This window comes from Lampetra planeri, chromosome 4 (assembly GCF_965212315.1).
Source record: "Lampetra planeri chromosome 4, kcLamPlan1.2.h2, whole genome shotgun sequence".
Classification (NCBI taxonomy): domain Eukaryota; kingdom Metazoa; phylum Chordata; class Hyperoartia; order Petromyzontiformes; family Petromyzontidae; genus Lampetra; species Lampetra planeri.
Window position 1 is genome coordinate 6,214,701 of NC_136110.1, and position 19,899 is coordinate 6,234,599.

The window sequence follows — 19,899 nt, forward strand, 5'->3', positions numbered from 1 at the left end:
TACCTTCAACAGCTATGCGCTCAGAATATTGCTTATTTGTGGATAATCCCGCAGAAGCCACGGCGGCAAGAAATGAAAGCATAAACCTTCCCACGACATCCGTCAAGCACCCGCTGTCTTACCATACTCTTTCGACTGCGATCTTTTTAGCTGCGTGTGAATGAGTTAATGTGTTGCTCCTACCTGTTGAGTGATTCTTCAATGCTGGGAGATGTAAACTAAATGATCTGTATGCTTTTTCGATTTAAAGCTTTCGTGAATGCAGGGATTCATCTTCTTGGTTCGTTCGGTAAAGTCACGTAGAAGGGAAATAATAAAATAATAACAATTAAACACAATATAATAATTCTCTCTTTGTGAGAATTATTATTTTATTAAACATAATAAAATAATTCTCACAAAGAGAGAATTATTTTATTGTGTTAAATTTTTATTATTTTATTATTTCCCTTCTACGTGACTTTACCGAAAGAACCAAGAAGATGATCTGTATGCTGTTGTCTTTCTCGCGGTTGTTGTTCTGCTGCTGTGTTGCTCTCCGATGTGCTCTCTGGTTGTAACCGCGTATCGTTGGGCACGATGCCCGACGTTTCGCGCCACCCACTGGGAACTCCTCGGGAACTCGAAGAAGTTCCGAGCACGTGTAGCGAAACGTCGAACCTCATGACCCGAAGAAGCATTGGAGAGATTTGAGTTGAGGACCTCGTTTAAACTCAGCAGGTACTCGCCTGTTATTTGCCAAGTAATGTGACAGCGACGTTGTGAACCCCCCGTAACAACGCAACAGCCTCTTGCTAATGACACAGCCTCTTGCCTGCAATAAATATCCGGGTTCTCGGAATGATTATTATTATTATTATATAAACTACTGCAAAGGTTATTATCACATGGTAATGAGTGGATGATGCATCGACAAATATATATATAAAGGTGATACGGAAATTATAACTTACATAGCAATTTACAAGGGCTCTGTTATTATGCAATACTTGATATTGCCTCTCACATGTGCATGCAGAGAACAACCTTTGTTATACCACGGTGCAGGTGCAGAGATTAATGACATAGAGGAGATCATTGTGGTGTGTTTTCGCCTGTCCGTCAATAGCCGTACTTTGCTGTATATTCACACAATCCACCTGCGTTCGATGGACAACGAAAAAAAAAACTTCAGGCTGGAAAACCCACCTGTGGAAAGACACACGCAGCCAACCCGAACCATCTTTGACTCCACGAAACAGATGCACCTCCTGTCCCCCGCCCATCATCGCCATCACCTTCTACTCCGCCTACTCCTCCTCCTACTCTGCTCCTACGCACGAATGGGCAGGGTCATGCATGCGTGCGCGCCTCCGGCTGTGGGATAGTCACAGGGTGCACGGCGAGGGCTGCCTGCTGCCGTATTCGTGACAGGGCGAATTAGCGGTCATCAGTCTTCCCCGTGCGGTGTTGCTGCGTGTTACAACCTCTGGACGTCGTGCTCGCGTTGGAAACTTCTCCATTGCAGCAACTTACTGGCGGTGCGTGATTGTGTCTTTTGTCATTTGACATCACACCTAGTTTTATGTGAATGTACTTTTAACAAATAAATTTGTTCGGCGTGTATTATTTCAAAGCACGTCGTGGTTTGCAATTGCAAGTGTTCAATTCAGAGTATGTAAGAAATTGCGCATTTTTTCCCAAAACGTCGTTTCATTATACGTTTAAATATTGTTAATGGTATTAGCCCAGTGGGATGCCATATTAAGTGTAGGCATCACACAAATGCTTACCTAAAGTTAGAATGGCTATATTTATTTGAACAATTTTGGTGCGTTATTATAAGTAAAAATATTGTTTGCAAACAAATACACTTTCACTCGTAGTTGCACATAAACATAAAAGCTTAATGTCAGAGCAAATTAAAACGGTTTAATGTATACCGTTTATATTATGCGAATATATGTTTAGAGTGCATTTACTAAATGTATTCATTCATTTTAATGCTATAATTTGCTTATCCAGGAAAGCTTGAGTCTCATGACTGTTATTTCATGAGATTACTTTCAGGCCAATTCTACAAATGTGTTCGGCATGTGGTAGAAAACTAGAGTACCTGGAGACAACCCACGCATATCAGAGGATAACAGTTTGCAAATTGATCTCCGATTAGCATGGTTGGCTATCTCGCAACCCAAGCCTATAACACCTGTTAAATTCCAAGGCAGTCGTCCTACCAAGTAAAAAAAAACAAGACACAACCCTGCTTAGCTTTTGACAAATGACATGATCTGGCACATTTAGAGTGATTTGAATTAGCTATACAATACAAGGTGATAATCTCGTTATACATGCGCCACAAATGTAATAGGGGTAAATTCGAGATAAAGCAACATTTTAATTCAGAGCGTCCACATGTCTCTCACCAATCGCTATATAAGCATGCCGTCTTCTAACACTCACCCCTGTGAGATACGGAGGTCCATGGCTTCAAAAATATTCGGTCACCTGTTGAGTAGGAAGTAAATCGGTCATTAGAAATCAGTAGTCCCCCCGCTCCCTTACATTGCGGTTTGTGCTCCGTATCGAGCTCCTATTCAAATATAATAAAAACATTTAAAATACATCTGGAGGTTATTTTCCAATTAATTACCCTATATATAAAGTGCAGACATTGCATGCATATCGAGCTGTGAATTGTTCCAAATTAACAAGCCTCCGGTATTGCTTCAGCTTAGATGAGTTGTGACGGCTGCCACTGGTGTAGGTTTTCAAGGGCCGACCTTTGCTGGAAGCAATTTGTTGGATTGACCAAGCTCTGGCTCCTGGGATTTGACCTGGTCTGGTCTGGACCAGAGTACAATGGAGCGTCTTGGCAAGCTCACCTCTCTAGGTCCACTGCAAGAGAGTCGCCGCTCACGCAAGTTCGTTCTGCTCATCGTGTTCGTGGCGCTGCTGCTGGACAACATGCTACTCACCGTCGTTGGTACGTGGGGCGATTCATCGTCATAATACGGAATCCCTCTGTGCACCCAGCTACCTGGAGTTTCATTCGTGGCCACAGCTAGCATCAGTGGCGAGTGGACTGGTCCCGAGTGCCCTTCTTCACCGATCTGCACTGACCAGTGCGGTGAAATATGATCAAATAATCCCCATGATCCACAGAGTGGGGAGGCCATCAATCAGCAGTGGATTGATAAAGGGTTATATATGTGTATGTATGCATGAGATATCATTTCAAGACAAGTTTGATCGTTAACAAGAGCATATATATTGTTGGTGCATCTTGTTTGTAGTTATTCTTGATTAATTGGTACAATTATTCAATAATTAATTGGGGCAATTAATCAAGAATAATGTATTATTGGATCCATACGTCTTACAACTTTATTCATTTAGGTTGAGGCACAGCTACATCACACTGAGCAGATGAGCACAACAAGGTGGTATTGAAAAGACGCGTCACTGTTTTAACGTTCCAAGGCCGAGCTCAGAGCTCACCTGCCCCACGTACACTCAGCGAAAACAATGCGAGCTGCATTGAATCGAGGCGGCATCCATAGTGGCCACTGAAAGAGGCTTTGCGTATGAGCGACTTTACTCCGTAAGAAGTCCAGGGCAAGCTATCCTGTTTCAGCACATTGAAATTCAGTTGCATTTAAAGACGAGATCAATCCAAGTTGTATTGTATTCTTAAAAATAATAATACATCATTATTTTTTTTATTAATTTGTATATGGTACAGATGTTAAAAACGATAAAATGCGTAAAGAGTGAGTTTGTGCCAGTCGTGGCTTTAATAACCAGTCGCCAAGACATATTCCTGAGAGCAAGATGAAGTCCAACAAATAAACTCGCACTCAGGCTGAGTGTCTGAGGCTGTCAGACAAACATTTGAAAACATTGTTAATGAGGAGGAAACTATATTCTTAGGTGTTTTCGGTGAAGTTACGTAGGTAAAAAAATTAAAATTAATAAAAGTAAAATAAAATTAAAATAATTTTAATTTTATTTTACTTTTATTAATTTTTTAAAAAATGTACCTACGTGACTTTACCGAAAAAACCCAAGAATATGAATCCTTGCAGTCACGAAAGCTTCAAATCTAGGAGGAAACTACTTTAATATGAGGCACGCTGCTAATGCACTCGCAGCAGGGTTCACGCCAACACCACGACACCACTGCACTGATCTCACCATATCCGACGTGAAACAGTGACAGAACAAATTTCGATTTAAAGCTTTCGTGACTGCAGGGATTCATCTTCTTGGTTCTTTCGGTAAAGTCGTTGTGGCAGAAACGTCGTCAGAATTATTTTTTATTTTTATCATTTTATTACTTCCCTTCTACGTGTCTTTACCGAGATAACCAAGAAGAAAAAGTGACAGAACAATAACAGTTCCCCTCCTCCCTGCGCAGTGCCAATTGTCCCCAGCTACCTGTACGCCATCGAGCATCCAGACGAGCCCCCACGGAACGACAGCGGGCAGCAGCTCGCTCCAATCGCCGCTCCGCACGCGGCCACAGCCACGGACGATGGTGGCCCTAGCCAGGCCCAAGTGGGGGGTCAGGAGGGGTCACAGGAGCCCCAGGAACCCAGCCCGGGTTCCCCGACGCCGGACCCCTGCAGCAGGCGACGCTCCCGGCACCACCGCAGCACGGGGTCGAACCCGGGCGGCAGCGCGTTGGCGGCTCTCAACGACTCGTTGTGCGACACGGACGTGGCGGCGCTGCTCAACGAGAACGTGCGAGTCGGGCTACTCTTCGCCGCCAAGGCCACGGTGCAGCTTCTGGCGAATCCGTTCATCGGCCCCCTGACAAACAGGTGATGCACCAACGACAAAGACGCCAAAGATGAATGTCGCTTCGGTCAATGGTGTGTTTTTTTGCTTAAGGTGCAGCCCTGCAATTTCGTGCCCACGCCACTGCTGGTGGAAGGGCCTCCGATTGAGGGAGATCTAGAGAGGCATCCAGACGACTTATCGAAAAGTGTCTTGGAATAGGTGAGAGTATTCCCACCTTACCCCATTATACATGTCCTGATGATCGAATAACTGTGGTGAGCGCTTGTATATCGTTGGGAGGACAGAGATGCGAGGATTTAAGAAACCTGTAACATTGTATTCTTAGGTTTTTTCGGTAAAGTCACTGCATAACAAAGGATGAGCCTTTGTTATGCAGTCTATTCTTAGTCTTAAGCCTCACCTTACCATATTAATAAAAAGTATGCGGCCCTTGCCCCACCACTTTCTCCAACCATTATATAAACGGAGTGGTAGCTCCTGCAATTTCTCATTTACTTGATACAGCTGTCGTGGCTGTGACGGTACCACCTGAAGACGGAAGCTTGTGTTGCCTCCGAAACGTCGTGATTTTTTATTTATTTATTTTACTTTTTAATGTTTTTACCTACGTGACTTTACCGAAAAAACCTAAGAATATGAATCATTGCAGTCACGAAAGCTTCAAATCTAGAATCTGTAACATTGTTTCAACTTCTTTCCCGGGAGATCAATTTGGACGCGCAGAATGCATTGTTGTGCTGTGTTTCTACGCTACCACGTCTCCACTCCCTCATATTCACCAACCTGTACTGACCGACATGGGGAAGTATGGCGTGGGAAGACCCTCATCCAGTAGTGGATTGACAACACGAGCTGGACATGTGCATGTTGTAGCTGAAGTGCAGTGGTTAACACACTACACTAGGAATCCCGGAACCTGAGTTCGATTCCCGACCATGGCTGACATCTTGCGCGGAACCCGGCCCCACTTTACCACCACGCATTAACCAGCAAGGTGAAGTATGGTCAAACAACACCCATGTCCATCGTGGCGTGGGGAGGCCTTCATCCAGTAAGCGGTTTACAGAGGGCTGCAATAACGTGCCGTTATTAAGCATCACGTTTCACAAAGGGATTGTGGGTCTAGTACCACCTCGTGTTTGTGCAATGCTAAGTGCTCATATTGGAGTTGACCTGAGGAAGGCTAGGAGAAGTTCGGGTTTCAATTGCCATTGGCGTGCCTGGCCAGGATTTGCATCATGGGTAAAGTGAGACCACTATGCCATTGCATGTAGATTTGAAGCTTTCGTGACTGCAAGGATTCATATTCTTAGGTTTTTTCGGTAAAGTCACGTAGGTAAAACATTAAAACCATTATATAAACGGAGTGGTAGCTCCTGCAATCTCTCATTTACTTGATACAGCTGTCGTGGCTGTGACGGTTCCACCTGAAGACGGAAGCTTGTGTTGCCTCCGAAACGTCGTGATTTTTATTTAATTTAAATTTTTTTTACTTTTAATTTTAATGTTTTACCTACGTGACTTTACCGAAAAAACCTAAGAATATGCCATTGCAGTTTCCATTAACGTTTTATTCCATCACAAATCTAAATGTACTCTGGAACACATGCACACGTTTGCCACTCTATATTTATCCCAAATTACATCCAAGGAGGACTTCAAATGCCCTTTTAAACAAACGCAGCTTCCTAAGATGTGTGTAAATGTGAGCTTATGAATTGCATCCCATTAAAATCTCAGACCATTTGTTTAAAACATTCATTGCAGTATTTATTATTATTTGAGGGATAATGCTGTGGTGTCATGCCTAGCACACTGAACCTGCCATCAAAAATAATGGGAATCTTCAATCACATAAATCCTTCCATCTCTGTCCAGCCAGCAGTAAAAAATGGGTAGGCCAAAGTTAATTGGTCTGCAGGTCACGTGCGGTGGAGTCAAATGTGGATACTCCCGCCTCTCCCAAGATGTCTGTCCAGTCTGGAGACGTGGGCCAACATACCTGCGAGAACAACGCTTCTTAACCTGGGGTGCACGCACACCCCCACGGGGGTGCACACACGCACACCCCCGTGGGGGTGCGAAACACGGCCAGATTTTATTTAGAAGGTAAATCATCGAAACACAAATTAAGCCCGGGCACGTAAGTACAACTACTTTGTTTCATAAAACCCTGGGTATTTATTTATATTATACATGTTTTAACGATTGGGAACCAAAGGGGTGCAAGTCCTGCAGTAAAGGTTTAAAACCACTGCTCTAGTGGGAGGCCCTTCCATCAGCAGTGGTATAAGTAAAGAAATTGCAGGGCTCCACCTTTACCCTCGCTTTTACACTTGCTCACTTTAAATTCAGCGGTGGCTTGCATCTCCAGGTCGGGTTAAACTCCTACCTCAACCTCGGGGTTTCAAGTCTCAGGCCAAGCGTGGGCCGGTGGAGTAATGGCCCCGAGGATGCGATGGCTGTGACTTCATTGTTCGAGAGGTTTCTCCATCAGACGGGCACATGGAGTCCATGCAGCTTCCCAGGAGAGCTTTGCTCTGCCCAGAGCCCAGCGCTGGTGCATTATTAGGTGTTTGTCTTCGCATCCCAATTGTCAATTAATCCACCTGCACGCTTCACTCGAGACTGGATTACACCGGGTCGAGTTTGTGGCTTTGTCGCTGCGTATAAGCGAAATGCAATATGCCAGAAGCATTTTTTGAATTTTACTTTTAATATAAATGAGTCTATTTAGTTATAGTGTTTGATTATGGAAGGGGTGGTCGGTTACTCAATAGCCATTATTAGAGGTCTATTTGTATGCCTATTTAAAATCTGGTTATTGATGTTTATGTGCCGTGATGAAGGACGACTGCCCGAAACGTCACATATTTAAGTAAATATTTTAAGGCTGTGTTATTGACGAATATATATATTTTTTTCCTTTTAAAACTGATTGCTTTTGCAGTGCTAAATATTCTTATTCATTAGACCAAGGTAAATTGTTTACGAGGTTAAATTAGCGTATTTACTGGGTGTGTTATGAACCGTATGATGTCTATGAGCAAACCAAACTATTCAGAGTTGTTGCTTCAATTGTGCACAATATTTAATTTCCCACAAGATTTAACAGTGTTTTTTAAAATGAAATAATGTACTTTTAACCAAATGCTGCAGTTTGGAAACCTGTGTGATTTATAAAAATGTACAACTACAAATTAACAATGTGCATGAACAATGGTATAAATAAACTCATTCACCATCACATGAAATATCATTACTATAATGTATTTTATTTGTTACATCGGGTTCAGACAGTTTCCTGGCTCTTTTACAAAGGGAGATCCATGGTGCATGAGCAAAGTAGCAAAAAAAACATTTATTCATTTAATAAAAGTACTAGTAGCGAGCACCGATATATTCCGGTACGGCTCATGAGAGAGAGATGTGGGCAACACCATGCACAGCCGCCTTTGTCTCCCGAACGCTGATGTTTACACACCGCACCAGGTACTCATTTAAGGATGAGTCGACCTAGAGGAGGCCAAGGACTGGTTCAGGTATCACTTGCCACTAATGGAAGCCATCAGCAGGATTTGAACCCAGATGCCCAGGTTCAACGGGCATGCCATTAACCACTACACCACCATAGAAGTACAACACAATGGGGTTTTTTTCCACAGCTCTCTGCCACCCACAAAGTAGTGTTTGTTTATTCCACTGTAGTTACTATTTTGTGTCCTGTAAACGTTAATAATGCAATTTTATTTTCCAGGACAAACAGAGTCCAGACTTTTCAGGAGAGTCCCCTCTGAAATGTTTGGCCAATTTCTTATTCGTAATACTTATATCATCATATATAAAAGTGTTAATATGTTTACAAACTGTTGCATTGTGAACAGTTTTTAAGGCATGCAATAAATAATGTTGATCTCTCGTTAATTTTATTGCATACAGAATCATTTCTGTCACAGAGTTGTTTTTTACATAGGTCAAAACACATACTGTAGGACATTGTAAAAACCATAGGTCTCTGCTTACATTCAGTCAGAATTAGCTGCAAGTATTTCAAATGCATATTATGTAGATACTGCATATTGTTTATAAGAGTTTTGCTTGCAAATTGTGTGGGCTTTTTGTTTGCATGGAGGCATGTGTGTGTGATCGTGGTCAATCACCTGGAAAAACCAACAAATCTCACACCTCGACTGTACCCTGCCCTTGCAGGGTCGGATACCACTCGCCTATGTTTGCTGGCTTCATCATCATGTTCCTGTCAACGATCAGTAAGTGACAGCACAAAGGCACACGATTCAAGCACGGAGCTCACGAGAATCCCGCCCCCCCCCCCCCCCCAAAAAAAACCCCCCACACCAATGCATTTATAAATAAACAAACAACCAGTTAATTTCCATTTGGACTGCATCCCCCTTTTTGCCCGCAAGCATCGTCGTCGATGGACATCTCGGCTGCTGGGGGGAATCCGCCATCGCCCTTCTATTCAGCGGACCCCTGTCGGCAATTTTCTCTTTTTTTTGTAGCAGAAAAAAAAGCTGTTTCCGCCCGTTGGCGTTTGTCTGCCACGCAGACACAAAGACATCCGACAGCTTGGCTTTAGTTTGCGCAAATTGGCCCCAATTACGGCGCAGATTATGGTTTAATGTGGGGAAAAATGCTGTGAAAATCATCGACCTTGTTTCAATTATAAGCAACTGGCATCCACCCACGTGACCTTCTCAGCGCATGCACAGCGCAACAAACATTCGGTGTGCGCCTCCACTTTTGTAATTAGATTGTGGTTTCAAATGCTCACAAAGCTTACAATTTATTCCAAGTGTGTGTGTGTGTTTTTTTGTGTGTGTGTGCTCGTTTTGTTGTTGTTGTTGCTCTTCGAGTTATTCAGCCTAGCAAGTGGCTATTGCTCCACCGTTGACACAATGAGGCGCATACATCATGGGACGCTCATGGACATGACCATGCTGATGAGGCAGGCTTTCAAGAAATGTGAAAGTTTTAAGTGTGTTTAATTCTGTAGGATCCTCTCACGACCTTCCACACAGGCATCGAGACTGTATATAAATCATAAACGATGATGACATTGTGGTTTATATCATCATACAATAACATTTTGGAATCCTGTGGGATGCTTCCAAACACGCTCTAAACATCAAATGATTGCAGTCCAAATAGAAGCTATCGGATTTTGTTTCTGTACCGTGAACTTCTCTGACCTCAATTAATCTGAAACGCATCGCCCGCAAAGGAAATGAGATCAGTCTTCTGTTTTCATAGAGCTGGATACGCAATCTCAAGTTGGGTCGATCGTGTCTGTGTCGAGGACAGTGGATGATATCGCGCTGAGCACCCGCAAGCCTCTGGCTGTGTGCGTGTTGTTAAATGCGGCCTGACTCAGGAGGTGGGTTGGGTGGCTGAGAGGTTCAATGCGCTTGAGATGGCACCGATGGAAACCTGGACTTGAATCCAGGCAGCCGCTGCCTGGTATTAAACTGGGTTCTCAAGAGGAGGGAATCGATGGGTTCAGTCTGGTCACTAAATGACTGAACATCATTTTTAAAAAAACCCCCTCCACTTGACATTTGGTTCCGTACTGAATTTGGCTAAATTCCATCTCTGAGAATGAACCACGTTGCTTTGACTCTCTTGCAATGAGCATTGCTGGCAGTGGCAGGTCGGGTGGGAAGGTGCTGCTCCCTATTGTGTGGGCCAGTGGTCACTTAAAGGGATCACTCCTGCAGGCCGTTCTCCTGCTGTTGTGGAGTGACTCATGCAGCCAGCTATGGCTGCAGGGTTTTGGTAGTACATGTTGTTTATGGCATTTATTGTGAAAATTCCGTCACAGTTCCTATGCTTAGTTTTTCATTGCTTTCATGGCTTTATTTTGGTGATTTCGAAAAGTGTATTGGTTTAGCCATGTTTGTTTGTTGTAGTACAGAGTTAGACTGATGGCCTTAATCTAAGTTGTCTTGTGGTTGTTGTTGTTGTTGTTTGACTTGCATCCCACTGGGATTTTTGCACACAGCGTGTACGGTGTTTTTTTCTGCAATATTTTGCTGGCTTTTCTTGGATTTTCAGTTTGCACTTAGCCACATATTCACTTTAAGATGTTTTGTGTTCATGTTTTAGTTTTTTGTTTGTTGCGGTTGCACCCGATTCAAGAGCCGAATGGCTCACAGGGCTACACCTAATAAATGAACTTGAACTCTTACACATGTCGTTGCACTTCACTGCGCGAGATTCAAGTGCAAACTGTGTCTCGTGGCGTGAAACCGAAAGCGCAGTCGGAATAAGACAGCACAACAAAATATACCATGACAATAGTGGCCTGATTCACCTCTGATCGTTGTTTGTGTCGCTTCACCCGCGCGTGCAGTGTTTGCGTTCGCTCAGAGCTACCCGCTCTTGTTCGTGGCTCGAGCTCTGCAAGGCATTGGATCCTCCTGCTCCTCCGTGGCCGGTGAGATTCTACGTCCGTGTAAAGTAAAAAAAAACACTAAATCATGCCTTCCCGCGATTTTGCAAGTGGAGATGAGCTCAACTGATGGAAATTGAGAGATTCAGGTGACAAAAAAAACTACCCCCAAAGTATTATTTGAGGTTGCTGCTGGGTTTGTACAACCCAGTGGCCCCACCATGGCTAACATCAGTGAACAGTAATATTTGAATGTATCCTTGACACCTTTCACAAACTCACACTAAATACTGTGATGAAGAAGCATGGTCTAATTACCCTCATGACCGGACAGCATGAAGAGGTTGCGTGGTAGGATAATGGTCATGGGTCCTATTGGAAGGAATGGAATGGGACCCACTGTACAATGTTTGACTCTTCGTAGCCCAGTGCCTCGGCCCCTCTAACTCATAGCCCCGGTGGGGTTGCACCACCTGCACACTCCCATGACGCGTGGGCAGGTCTGGATATAATTGTATGTTTCTGGGATATTATTGTTTTGGGGGCCCCCTCTTGCATATTCGTTCCATTCCCTTAACTATTTTCCCACCAATTACAGTATGCCCAATGCCAAAGACTTCATTGTTATTCTAGTTGTTTAAATGTGGTGTACGAATTGTAAAGCTAAAGCTAAATCAAATGTAACAGCACCATTTTATATTTAGCCCAAAGCTGGTTGGAAATTTGTGGCTTGAAATACTACATTACACTTTAGGATGTATCACCGTGCCACACTATTGCATTTCAACAATTAGAACGCAGAGCGCATATATTTTTTGGAAGCCTCTCAAAATTCGAGGCCCTGTGTTGCAGCCCCTAATGCCTCTAAAGCCCCCGTGCCAATGCGACCCTGTGTCTGACTAGCACCGTGTGTGAGAGAGGGGGCATTTGTGTGGAACGCCGGGCAGCTAAAACACAGCAAGTTGGCGCAATAGGGGGCACGGCTGGTGCATCCGCCAGTCATCTTAGTTCGTCAACCCATGGCACCTGGGTCTGTCTGGTGACATGCCAGCGGGCGTTCCACACTTCACGCGGTCTTGAAGTGCACATAGCCTGGCACAAGCGCTGTGGTGACATCACTGTCATTTAGTGGCGAATGGCGGTTGTTGTTAATGTTGTTATTTGTGTTGAGATCGACTCTTTGACCTGCTCGTTTTGCCAGGAATGGGTATGCTGGCCAGCCTGTACCCGGATGACGAGGAGAGAGGCAATGCGATGGGTGTGGCGCTGGGAGGTCTCGCTATGGGAGTACTGGGTAAGCTCAAAGCCTTCTGGATGTTGTTCAGCATTCACAGGCCAAATGCCGTCCTTTAATTGCAATGCAAGGAATCACTATTTATGAATCGCTAATGTGCAGTCATCAGCACCATCCCAGGTTAATAAGTATTGGTAGTGCTGTACTGTAGATCGATAGATAGACCAAAAGATGAAGGTTGATATGAATACATTTCTTTATGGTATTTATTTTATTTGACACACTTTTTTCCCCAAAAGTGGTTCCCCATGGAGAAAATTTCTCAAGCATAAGAATGTGGAACTTCCCATACTCGCTGTGGGCTATCATCAGGAGATAATACACAACCGCATGCTCATCCTTAATGTTTTGCATCCGTGCGGAGCTTGGAGTTTTATCCCCTCGTATCCGGTTTCCTCGCACGTGACTACTGCTAAATAAAAGTCTTGAAACTCAGTGAAGCTTTCCTATATTAAGTGAATGTGTTATTTTATTAGTTTATATGTACTACTTGAGCCGTAAACCGCTTTGACATCATTTATGCCATGTCAAGCGCTGTTCTCTCTGTGTACGTATGCTGTACGTGCTGCGTTGGTTCAACTTAATTAACATGGTCACCGTGTTGCAGTGGGACCACCGTTTGGCAGCATCATGTACGACTTTGTGGGAAAGCCTGCGCCGTTCTTGGTGCTTGCTGGCCTGGCCCTCTTTGATGGAGGCAAGCAGACCTCTCTGCACTCACACGAATGCCCCCATGCCACATCGCGGAGCCACTGCACCCAACAGATATGTTGCCGCTAGACATATAATGACTCGCCCAAGTTTCCCTGCGATTCGTGATTCATGGCTGGGATTCGATTAAATAATCAATTGTATTGTGCTCCAATGTTGTACACTTTCCAACTGAAGTTGAAAGTGTCGGTGTATTAGCTTTCTCTATCTGTCCGTCTGTCCATCAGACCATCCATCTCCCCTATCTGTGCCGGGAAGCCACGATAACTCTCATACAGAAAACGTTATGTATGTAAGGGCTCATTATGGAGTTGTGTTGCTATTGAGGACTCTAAAGATTGTCCAAAGTTTTGCCAAAACTTAGCGGAAGAACCTCATCACGAATGACATTGGCATCGTGGCCCATTGCGCTGACGGCACGTGGCCAAGGCTGATGATGTTGACGGGCTTCTTCCTCCTATCCCGGGGTCACCTTGCACAGAGATGCATTGGGGACTCGATAGAACATCCAGGCAAGGAAGGCTTGGCTCCAGGGGTTCTAGGCCCCTCAAATGCGTTTATATTAAAAATAAATACGTTTTAAACGAGAAGACATCACATGCCATGCATCCCTTCCGATGACATAATGATGTAAGTAATTGTATGCAGTGGTCAGAATGTATGACTTGCAATCAGAAGGTTTTGAATGAAAACTCCTGTCAGGGGTGAAACTGGCTCATAGAGTAGTGCTATGTGTGAAGCCAAGAGTTGTTTGTTTTATCGGTTAAATCGACCCCATCATTTCGATTTAAAGCTTTCGTGACTGCAGGGATTCATCTTCTTGGTTTTTTCGGTGAAACAATTGTGAGAATTGTTTCATTTTATTATGTTTTATTTTTATTATTTTATTACTTCCCTTCTACGTGACTTTACCGAAAAAACCAAGAAGACGACCCCATCATGCTAATGTGGAATTTCTGCCACTTGCTCAGGGCTCTGAAAACGATATTGCACTGCGTCACTCATCTGAGCACGAAGCATAGCTTGCATGCAATGTGGCCGAATTGCATCCGATTTAACAAATGCATTTATGGGAAAATGTTTCCAGGTTATAATTGTTGGTTTCTTGCAGCATTACAGATGTTGGTGTTGCAACCAAGCAAGTCGGAGCCAGAGGTTTTGTATAAAGTTTTACAAACATTCGTTTGAGAGACACGCATGGGGTGGGACGCGTCCGTGAGGACGTCGCCATGGATATGAGCAATGAGATGGGCCCGTGTGCAGATGCTCGATGTCCTTGTTGCATTGCTGAATCATTAAAGATGTTGGTGGCTTGGGGGGGGGGGGGGTGGGCTGGGGGGCTTAAATCCAGCAGTGAATGATGCATGGCTGATGATGATGATGATGACGATGCCCAAGTGTGTGTGTCCTGCAACACTCTCAGTTATAATACCCCCTGTCGAACGGTGCCCTTTAATAACATTTTTATTTGTTAAGCCCACAAGAGAAGTCTTAACAAATGCATGATGCAAAATGTGCTTCTAACTTACATCATCAAATTAGAATGCTGTACTCATGTTGTTGTGTTTTCATCTTTTAATGATTACGCCATGCTTAATTTTTTAAAATAATATTGCTTTGAATTTTTTGCATTCCATATGGAGCAAGTGTTTGTTTTTGTGTGCATGCATACACATAGCTGTAGTATACACATCATTGAGTCATCATTGAGGTGTTCCCAATTTTCTTTTATTGGAAAAATGTGAAAATGGGGCCTCGATAATAAATTTGAAAGGACCAGATTTTTGGGGGGTTCCAAATTGATCCAAAATCATGGTGTCATGAGGAAGTGAGATCACCATCAATACATTTAAAACGAATTTAAATATTGAAAACTCATTTCTTTCGAACTGCCTTTTGTGTTTAGTTTGTTGTCCTTTCCCCATACCTCCAATTATCACGGTTGGCTACATAGGCTACTAAAGACGTTTAAGATACATACTTTCCGTCACGTGCATGCTTTTCCTGCCAAAATACTGTAACAATGGATGATGTACTTTTTATTAGCATGAAGGCACGTCCAATTTTCACGTAATGTAAATGATCAGAAAATCTGAAAACCCCCAAAGAAGAGTTTACAAATTGTCCTTAAAAATCCTAAATGTTTAAATCATTACTGCAACTCACCCTAAAGCATCATCGCGTGCTTTTCTTTTTGTTTCGAGGAGTAAGGAATGAATGCAAAGTGAGCCAACATTGGGACACTTACAAATGCTTCCCAAAGTAATGTGAGATACATGCCTTCACAGAGCACAGACAGCAAAATGATATGCAGCACGTTTAATGTGAAAATGTGCTGCATTACCAGATCAGTTAAATTGCAATATGATTACTATTAAAATGTAATAGAGTCATAAACACATTTCGAACATGGCAGCATGTGATTATCATTAAGGCTTAAGGCTTTATTGGATTTGAGATTTTTACGACTGAAAATAAAAACGATTTTGAATGAGGTGTAAAAAAAAATTCGTGGGCTACCTGTTAAAGTGGCTTCACCTCTTCAAGAGGTTTTAACCCATTTCAGCCTGGGTACAACCCTGATTTGTAGTGTAAATGGTGAACTAGAATTGCTGGAGTCTTATCAGCATCTTTTTCAAAATTAGTACTCTTTGTACACTGGGCAAATGATAAATGGTTGCAGCTCGAGACAGATATGGATGCTCAGCTCTGTGAGGTTAGCATGACTAAAATAGGATCTATTCCAGAAACTGAACCGTATTATTGGGTGAAGTAAAAGCAGAAAAGACAATTGAATAGCTTTATAATTGCAAAATGGCCATAGTTTTTATTTCATTTTGCTATTTTTTAGCAGCGAAATTATCCTGTATTGTATTATAATTGCAAAATGGCCATAGTTTTTATTTCATTTTGCTATTTTTTAGCAGCGAAATTATCCTGTATTGTATTATAATTGCAAAATGGCCATAGTTGTTATTTCATTTTGCTATTTTTTAGCAGCGAAATTATCCTGTATTGTATTATAATTGCAAAATGGCCATAGTTTTTATTTCATTTTGCTATTTTTTATCAGCGAAATTATCCTGTATTGTATTATAATTGCAAAATGGCCATAGTTTTTATTTCATTTTGCTATTTTTTATCAGCGAAATTATCCTGTATTGTATTATAATTGCAAAATGGCCATAGTTTTTATTTCATTTTGCTATTTTTTAGCAGCGAAAAAATCCTGTATTGTATTATAATTGCAAAATGGCCATAGTTTTTATTTCATTTTGCTATTTTTTAGCAGCGAAAATATCCTGTATTATATTATAATTGCAAAATGGCCATAGTTTTTATTTCATTTAGCTATTTTTTAGCAGCGAAAATATCCTGTATTGTATTATAATTGCAAAATGGCCATAGTTTTTATTTCATTTTGCTATTTTTTAGCAGCGAAAATATCCTGTATTGTATTATAATTGCAAAATGGCCATAGTTTTTATTTCATTTTGCTATTTTTTAGCAGCGAAATCATCCTGTATTGTATTATAATTGCAAAATGGCCATAGTTTTTATTTCATTTTGCTATTTTTTTGCAGCGAAAATATCCTGTATTGTATTATAATTGCAAAATGGCCATAGTTTTTATTTCATTTTGCTATTTTTTAGCAGCGAAATTACCCTGTATTGTATTATAATTGCAAAATGGCCATAGTTTTTATTTCATTTTGCTATTTTCTAGCAGCGAAAATATCCTGTATTGTATTATAATAGCAAAATGGCCATAGTTTTTATTTCATTTTGCTATTTTTTTTCAGCGAAAATATCCTGTATTGTATTATAATTGCAAAATGGCCATAGTTTTTATTTCATTTTGCTATTTTCTACCAGCGAAATTATCCTGTATTGTATTATAATTGCAAAATGGCCATAGTTTTTATTTCATTTTGCTATTTTCTAGCAGCGAAAATATCCTGTATTGTATTATAATCATTCCCTCTTGCTCGAATTCCCGAATATGAAAAATGTTTGGAAGGCAATTGGTGAATTAATTAACGACACAATAAAGTAATTAACAAAACAATTAGAATGTATCACGTTGAAATTTGAACCATTAAAAAGTAATGCTTTTACCTGCTTAAAATGAAATGCAAAAAAATAGGCAATCACTTGATTTTGACATTTTTCCATATGTAATTCAATCTCGATATATGCCATTCATAGATGCAGTACTTGTAAATATTACCTGTATCATCAGTCCGGCAAGGTGGCAAGCAGATATTTGTGTGTATGTCTTGAGAGTCAGAATCTTGATTTCGACTGGAGGAATCCGATGAGCTATGAAGCTCTTTTTACAGATGTCCAGAGTGGGGGGGGGGGGGGGGTGACAGGAGTTGCGGAGAGAGTAGTGGTGCAGTGGTTACCATATGTTGTTTGGCATCGAGGTGGCGAGATGTTATCTCCCTCGCCTGGTATACAGGATGTCGTGGGTTCATTCCTGACCCCTGTACATTTGAGGTCTGCATGGTCTCCCAGTGGGTGTGTGCTAACCCAACCCGGCGTCCCTCGTGTTCGATTCCCGGCCATTGATATCGTGGTGACAGTGTTAAATTATCTTCTTGGTTCTTTCGATGAAGTCACGTAGAAGGGAAATAATAAAATAATAAAAATAAAACATAATAAAATACAATTCTCACGACGTTTCGGCCACAACGCAAGCAGCCGTCCTCAGGTGAAGAACAGGGCTGTAGGAAAGACAGCGTCTGAATGAACACCACCAGGCTTGGAAGCGTATATTTAAGCTGGGTTAGAGGAGGAGGGCGCCTTGACAAAGTGTTAAATTAAATCAGAATATGTGCTGGGTATCTCCAAGGTTGACTCAACCTTAATGGGGTGATTGGTGTGGTCTGCAAACATCAACTCGGTAGGAAAAGGCGTTCACGAGTGGTGCTGGCCACATCACGTTCCGTGCTGGCTTTAACAGGTGCTCACTAACTGGACACTTTATATTGTTGCCTAATGGGGGATGTTTGCCCTTACACTGTGTGTGTTCCCTTTCAGAGCCAAACAGGGACGCCTCTGCTCACGCTGCTCCGAGACCCCTACATACTCATCACAGCAGGTTCGTGCTGCACCATCTCCCAGAGTTAATTGCAGACAGCACTGTGTAGATTGTGCACGTGGGTTTAGTCTCGCCGCATGCGTACATAATTCGCACGATCATACATGTTTAGGTTCACATTGAAAGCGGATAAAATCGTGAAATAATGTTTGATTGATTAATGAAAATTGTCGGATATTGGATCATAAATAATTTCAATCATACTATACATAGGGATTCCGGTAAAATTCAACTGCGATTTCTGAATCATGGTAGGTTGTTGTTGTTGTTGTTGTTTTTAACAATATTTTCGAAATATTAAAAAAAAGCAGGTGCAAAATTCACATCATCTGCTATTGTTACATTTTTGTGTATTAGGGTTATAATTGAAGACAGTGTATATTTCTTATTTATATTGTCCATGACATTGCGAAGATTATCTCTTCATAAATAATCACTGCGTAACATTTATAATCTCCCATTACTCCTCCACCGTGGCTACTTGCATTAAAAATCGTTTTAATAAAAAAACATTGGTAACTTACCAAAATGTTAAGTTACCATGAAACCACCCGTGGCTCACTATGAGAAGGCGATTAGAGTCGAGGATATAATATATGGAAAGATTAAAAGACACGGGAATGAGAAGGATAGAGAATGGGAATTGAGAAGAAAGGATGGAAAAGGAATGGAAAAATGGGACTGCGGTAGAGGGACGGAGGGGGGAGAGGCAACGACCGGGCCAAGACATCGGGGATGAGAGGATGATGAGAGGGGAGGGAAGGGAGGGAGAGAGAATGAAGGAGCCAGCAGAAGTAAGCCGTTCATAATCAACGATTTTTGGGTTTAGATCGCGTTACTTATAAATGTGTCGTAACCCTCCACCACCCGACACGGCCAATCAGTAAAAAAAGTGTCACGTTGACAAAAGACAAATAGTTCACTGCTTTTGTACTCAAATTGTAAATGTTGTGGTTTCACGCTTCAACACACCGGTGGGCTAAAGCAGTGAACTATTTGTCTTTTGTCAACGTGACACTTTTTTTACTGATTGGCCGTGTAGAGGTGGTGGAGGGTTACGACACATTTATAAGTAACGCGATCTAAACCCAAAAATCGTTGATTATGAACAATATTGGTCGCGAAAGCCTACGTGTTAAACTGAGAAGTAAGCCGCTTAGCACATCGTCTGTTTTCACAGGGGGCGGGGAGAAAGGACGGGTTTAGGATGGGGCGGCCACACAGAAGTTCTAGATTTGAAGCTTTCGTGACTGCAAGGATTCATATTCTTAGGTTTTTTCGGTAAAGTCACGTAGGTAAAAAAAATATTAAAATGAATAAAAGTAAAATAAAAATAAAATAAAAATCACGACGTTTCGGAGGCAACACAAACTTCCATCTTCAGGTGGAACCGTCACAGCACGATAGCTGTATCAAGTGAGAGAAATTCTAAGAAAACAGTCCTTGTATATATACTGGTTCAGGGTGGGAGGAGCCAAGGTAGGCCCTGAATATTATTGTTGTGAGGTTCGGTGCGGCTGAAGCACGCTGTTAGGAATGAGCCTTTGTTGTGTAAACTAGGTGCGGCTGCTGTAAATGTGCGTGTAAATG

At 42.1% G+C, this 19,899-nt stretch overlaps 1 protein-coding gene across 1 annotated transcript in view; it reads left to right on the forward strand.

Moving 5' to 3' along the window:
* Window positions 1–2,841: 2,841 nt before the first annotated feature.
* Window positions 2,842–19,899, forward strand: part of LOC144718001 (synaptic vesicular amine transporter-like) — a 29,844-nt gene continuing 12,786 nt past the window's right edge. The window contains exons 1-8 of the mRNA XM_078593859.1: window positions 2,842–2,965; window positions 4,400–4,805; window positions 8,995–9,053; window positions 11,159–11,242; window positions 12,399–12,491; window positions 13,099–13,188; window positions 14,314–14,357; window positions 18,249–18,309. Coding sequence (XP_078449985.1) covers window positions 2,842–2,965; window positions 4,400–4,805; window positions 8,995–9,053; window positions 11,159–11,242; window positions 12,399–12,491; window positions 13,099–13,188; window positions 14,314–14,357; window positions 18,249–18,309 — 961 coding nt within the window. The remainder of the gene's footprint in view (window positions 2,966–4,399; window positions 4,806–8,994; window positions 9,054–11,158; window positions 11,243–12,398; window positions 12,492–13,098; window positions 13,189–14,313; window positions 14,358–18,248; window positions 18,310–19,899) is intronic.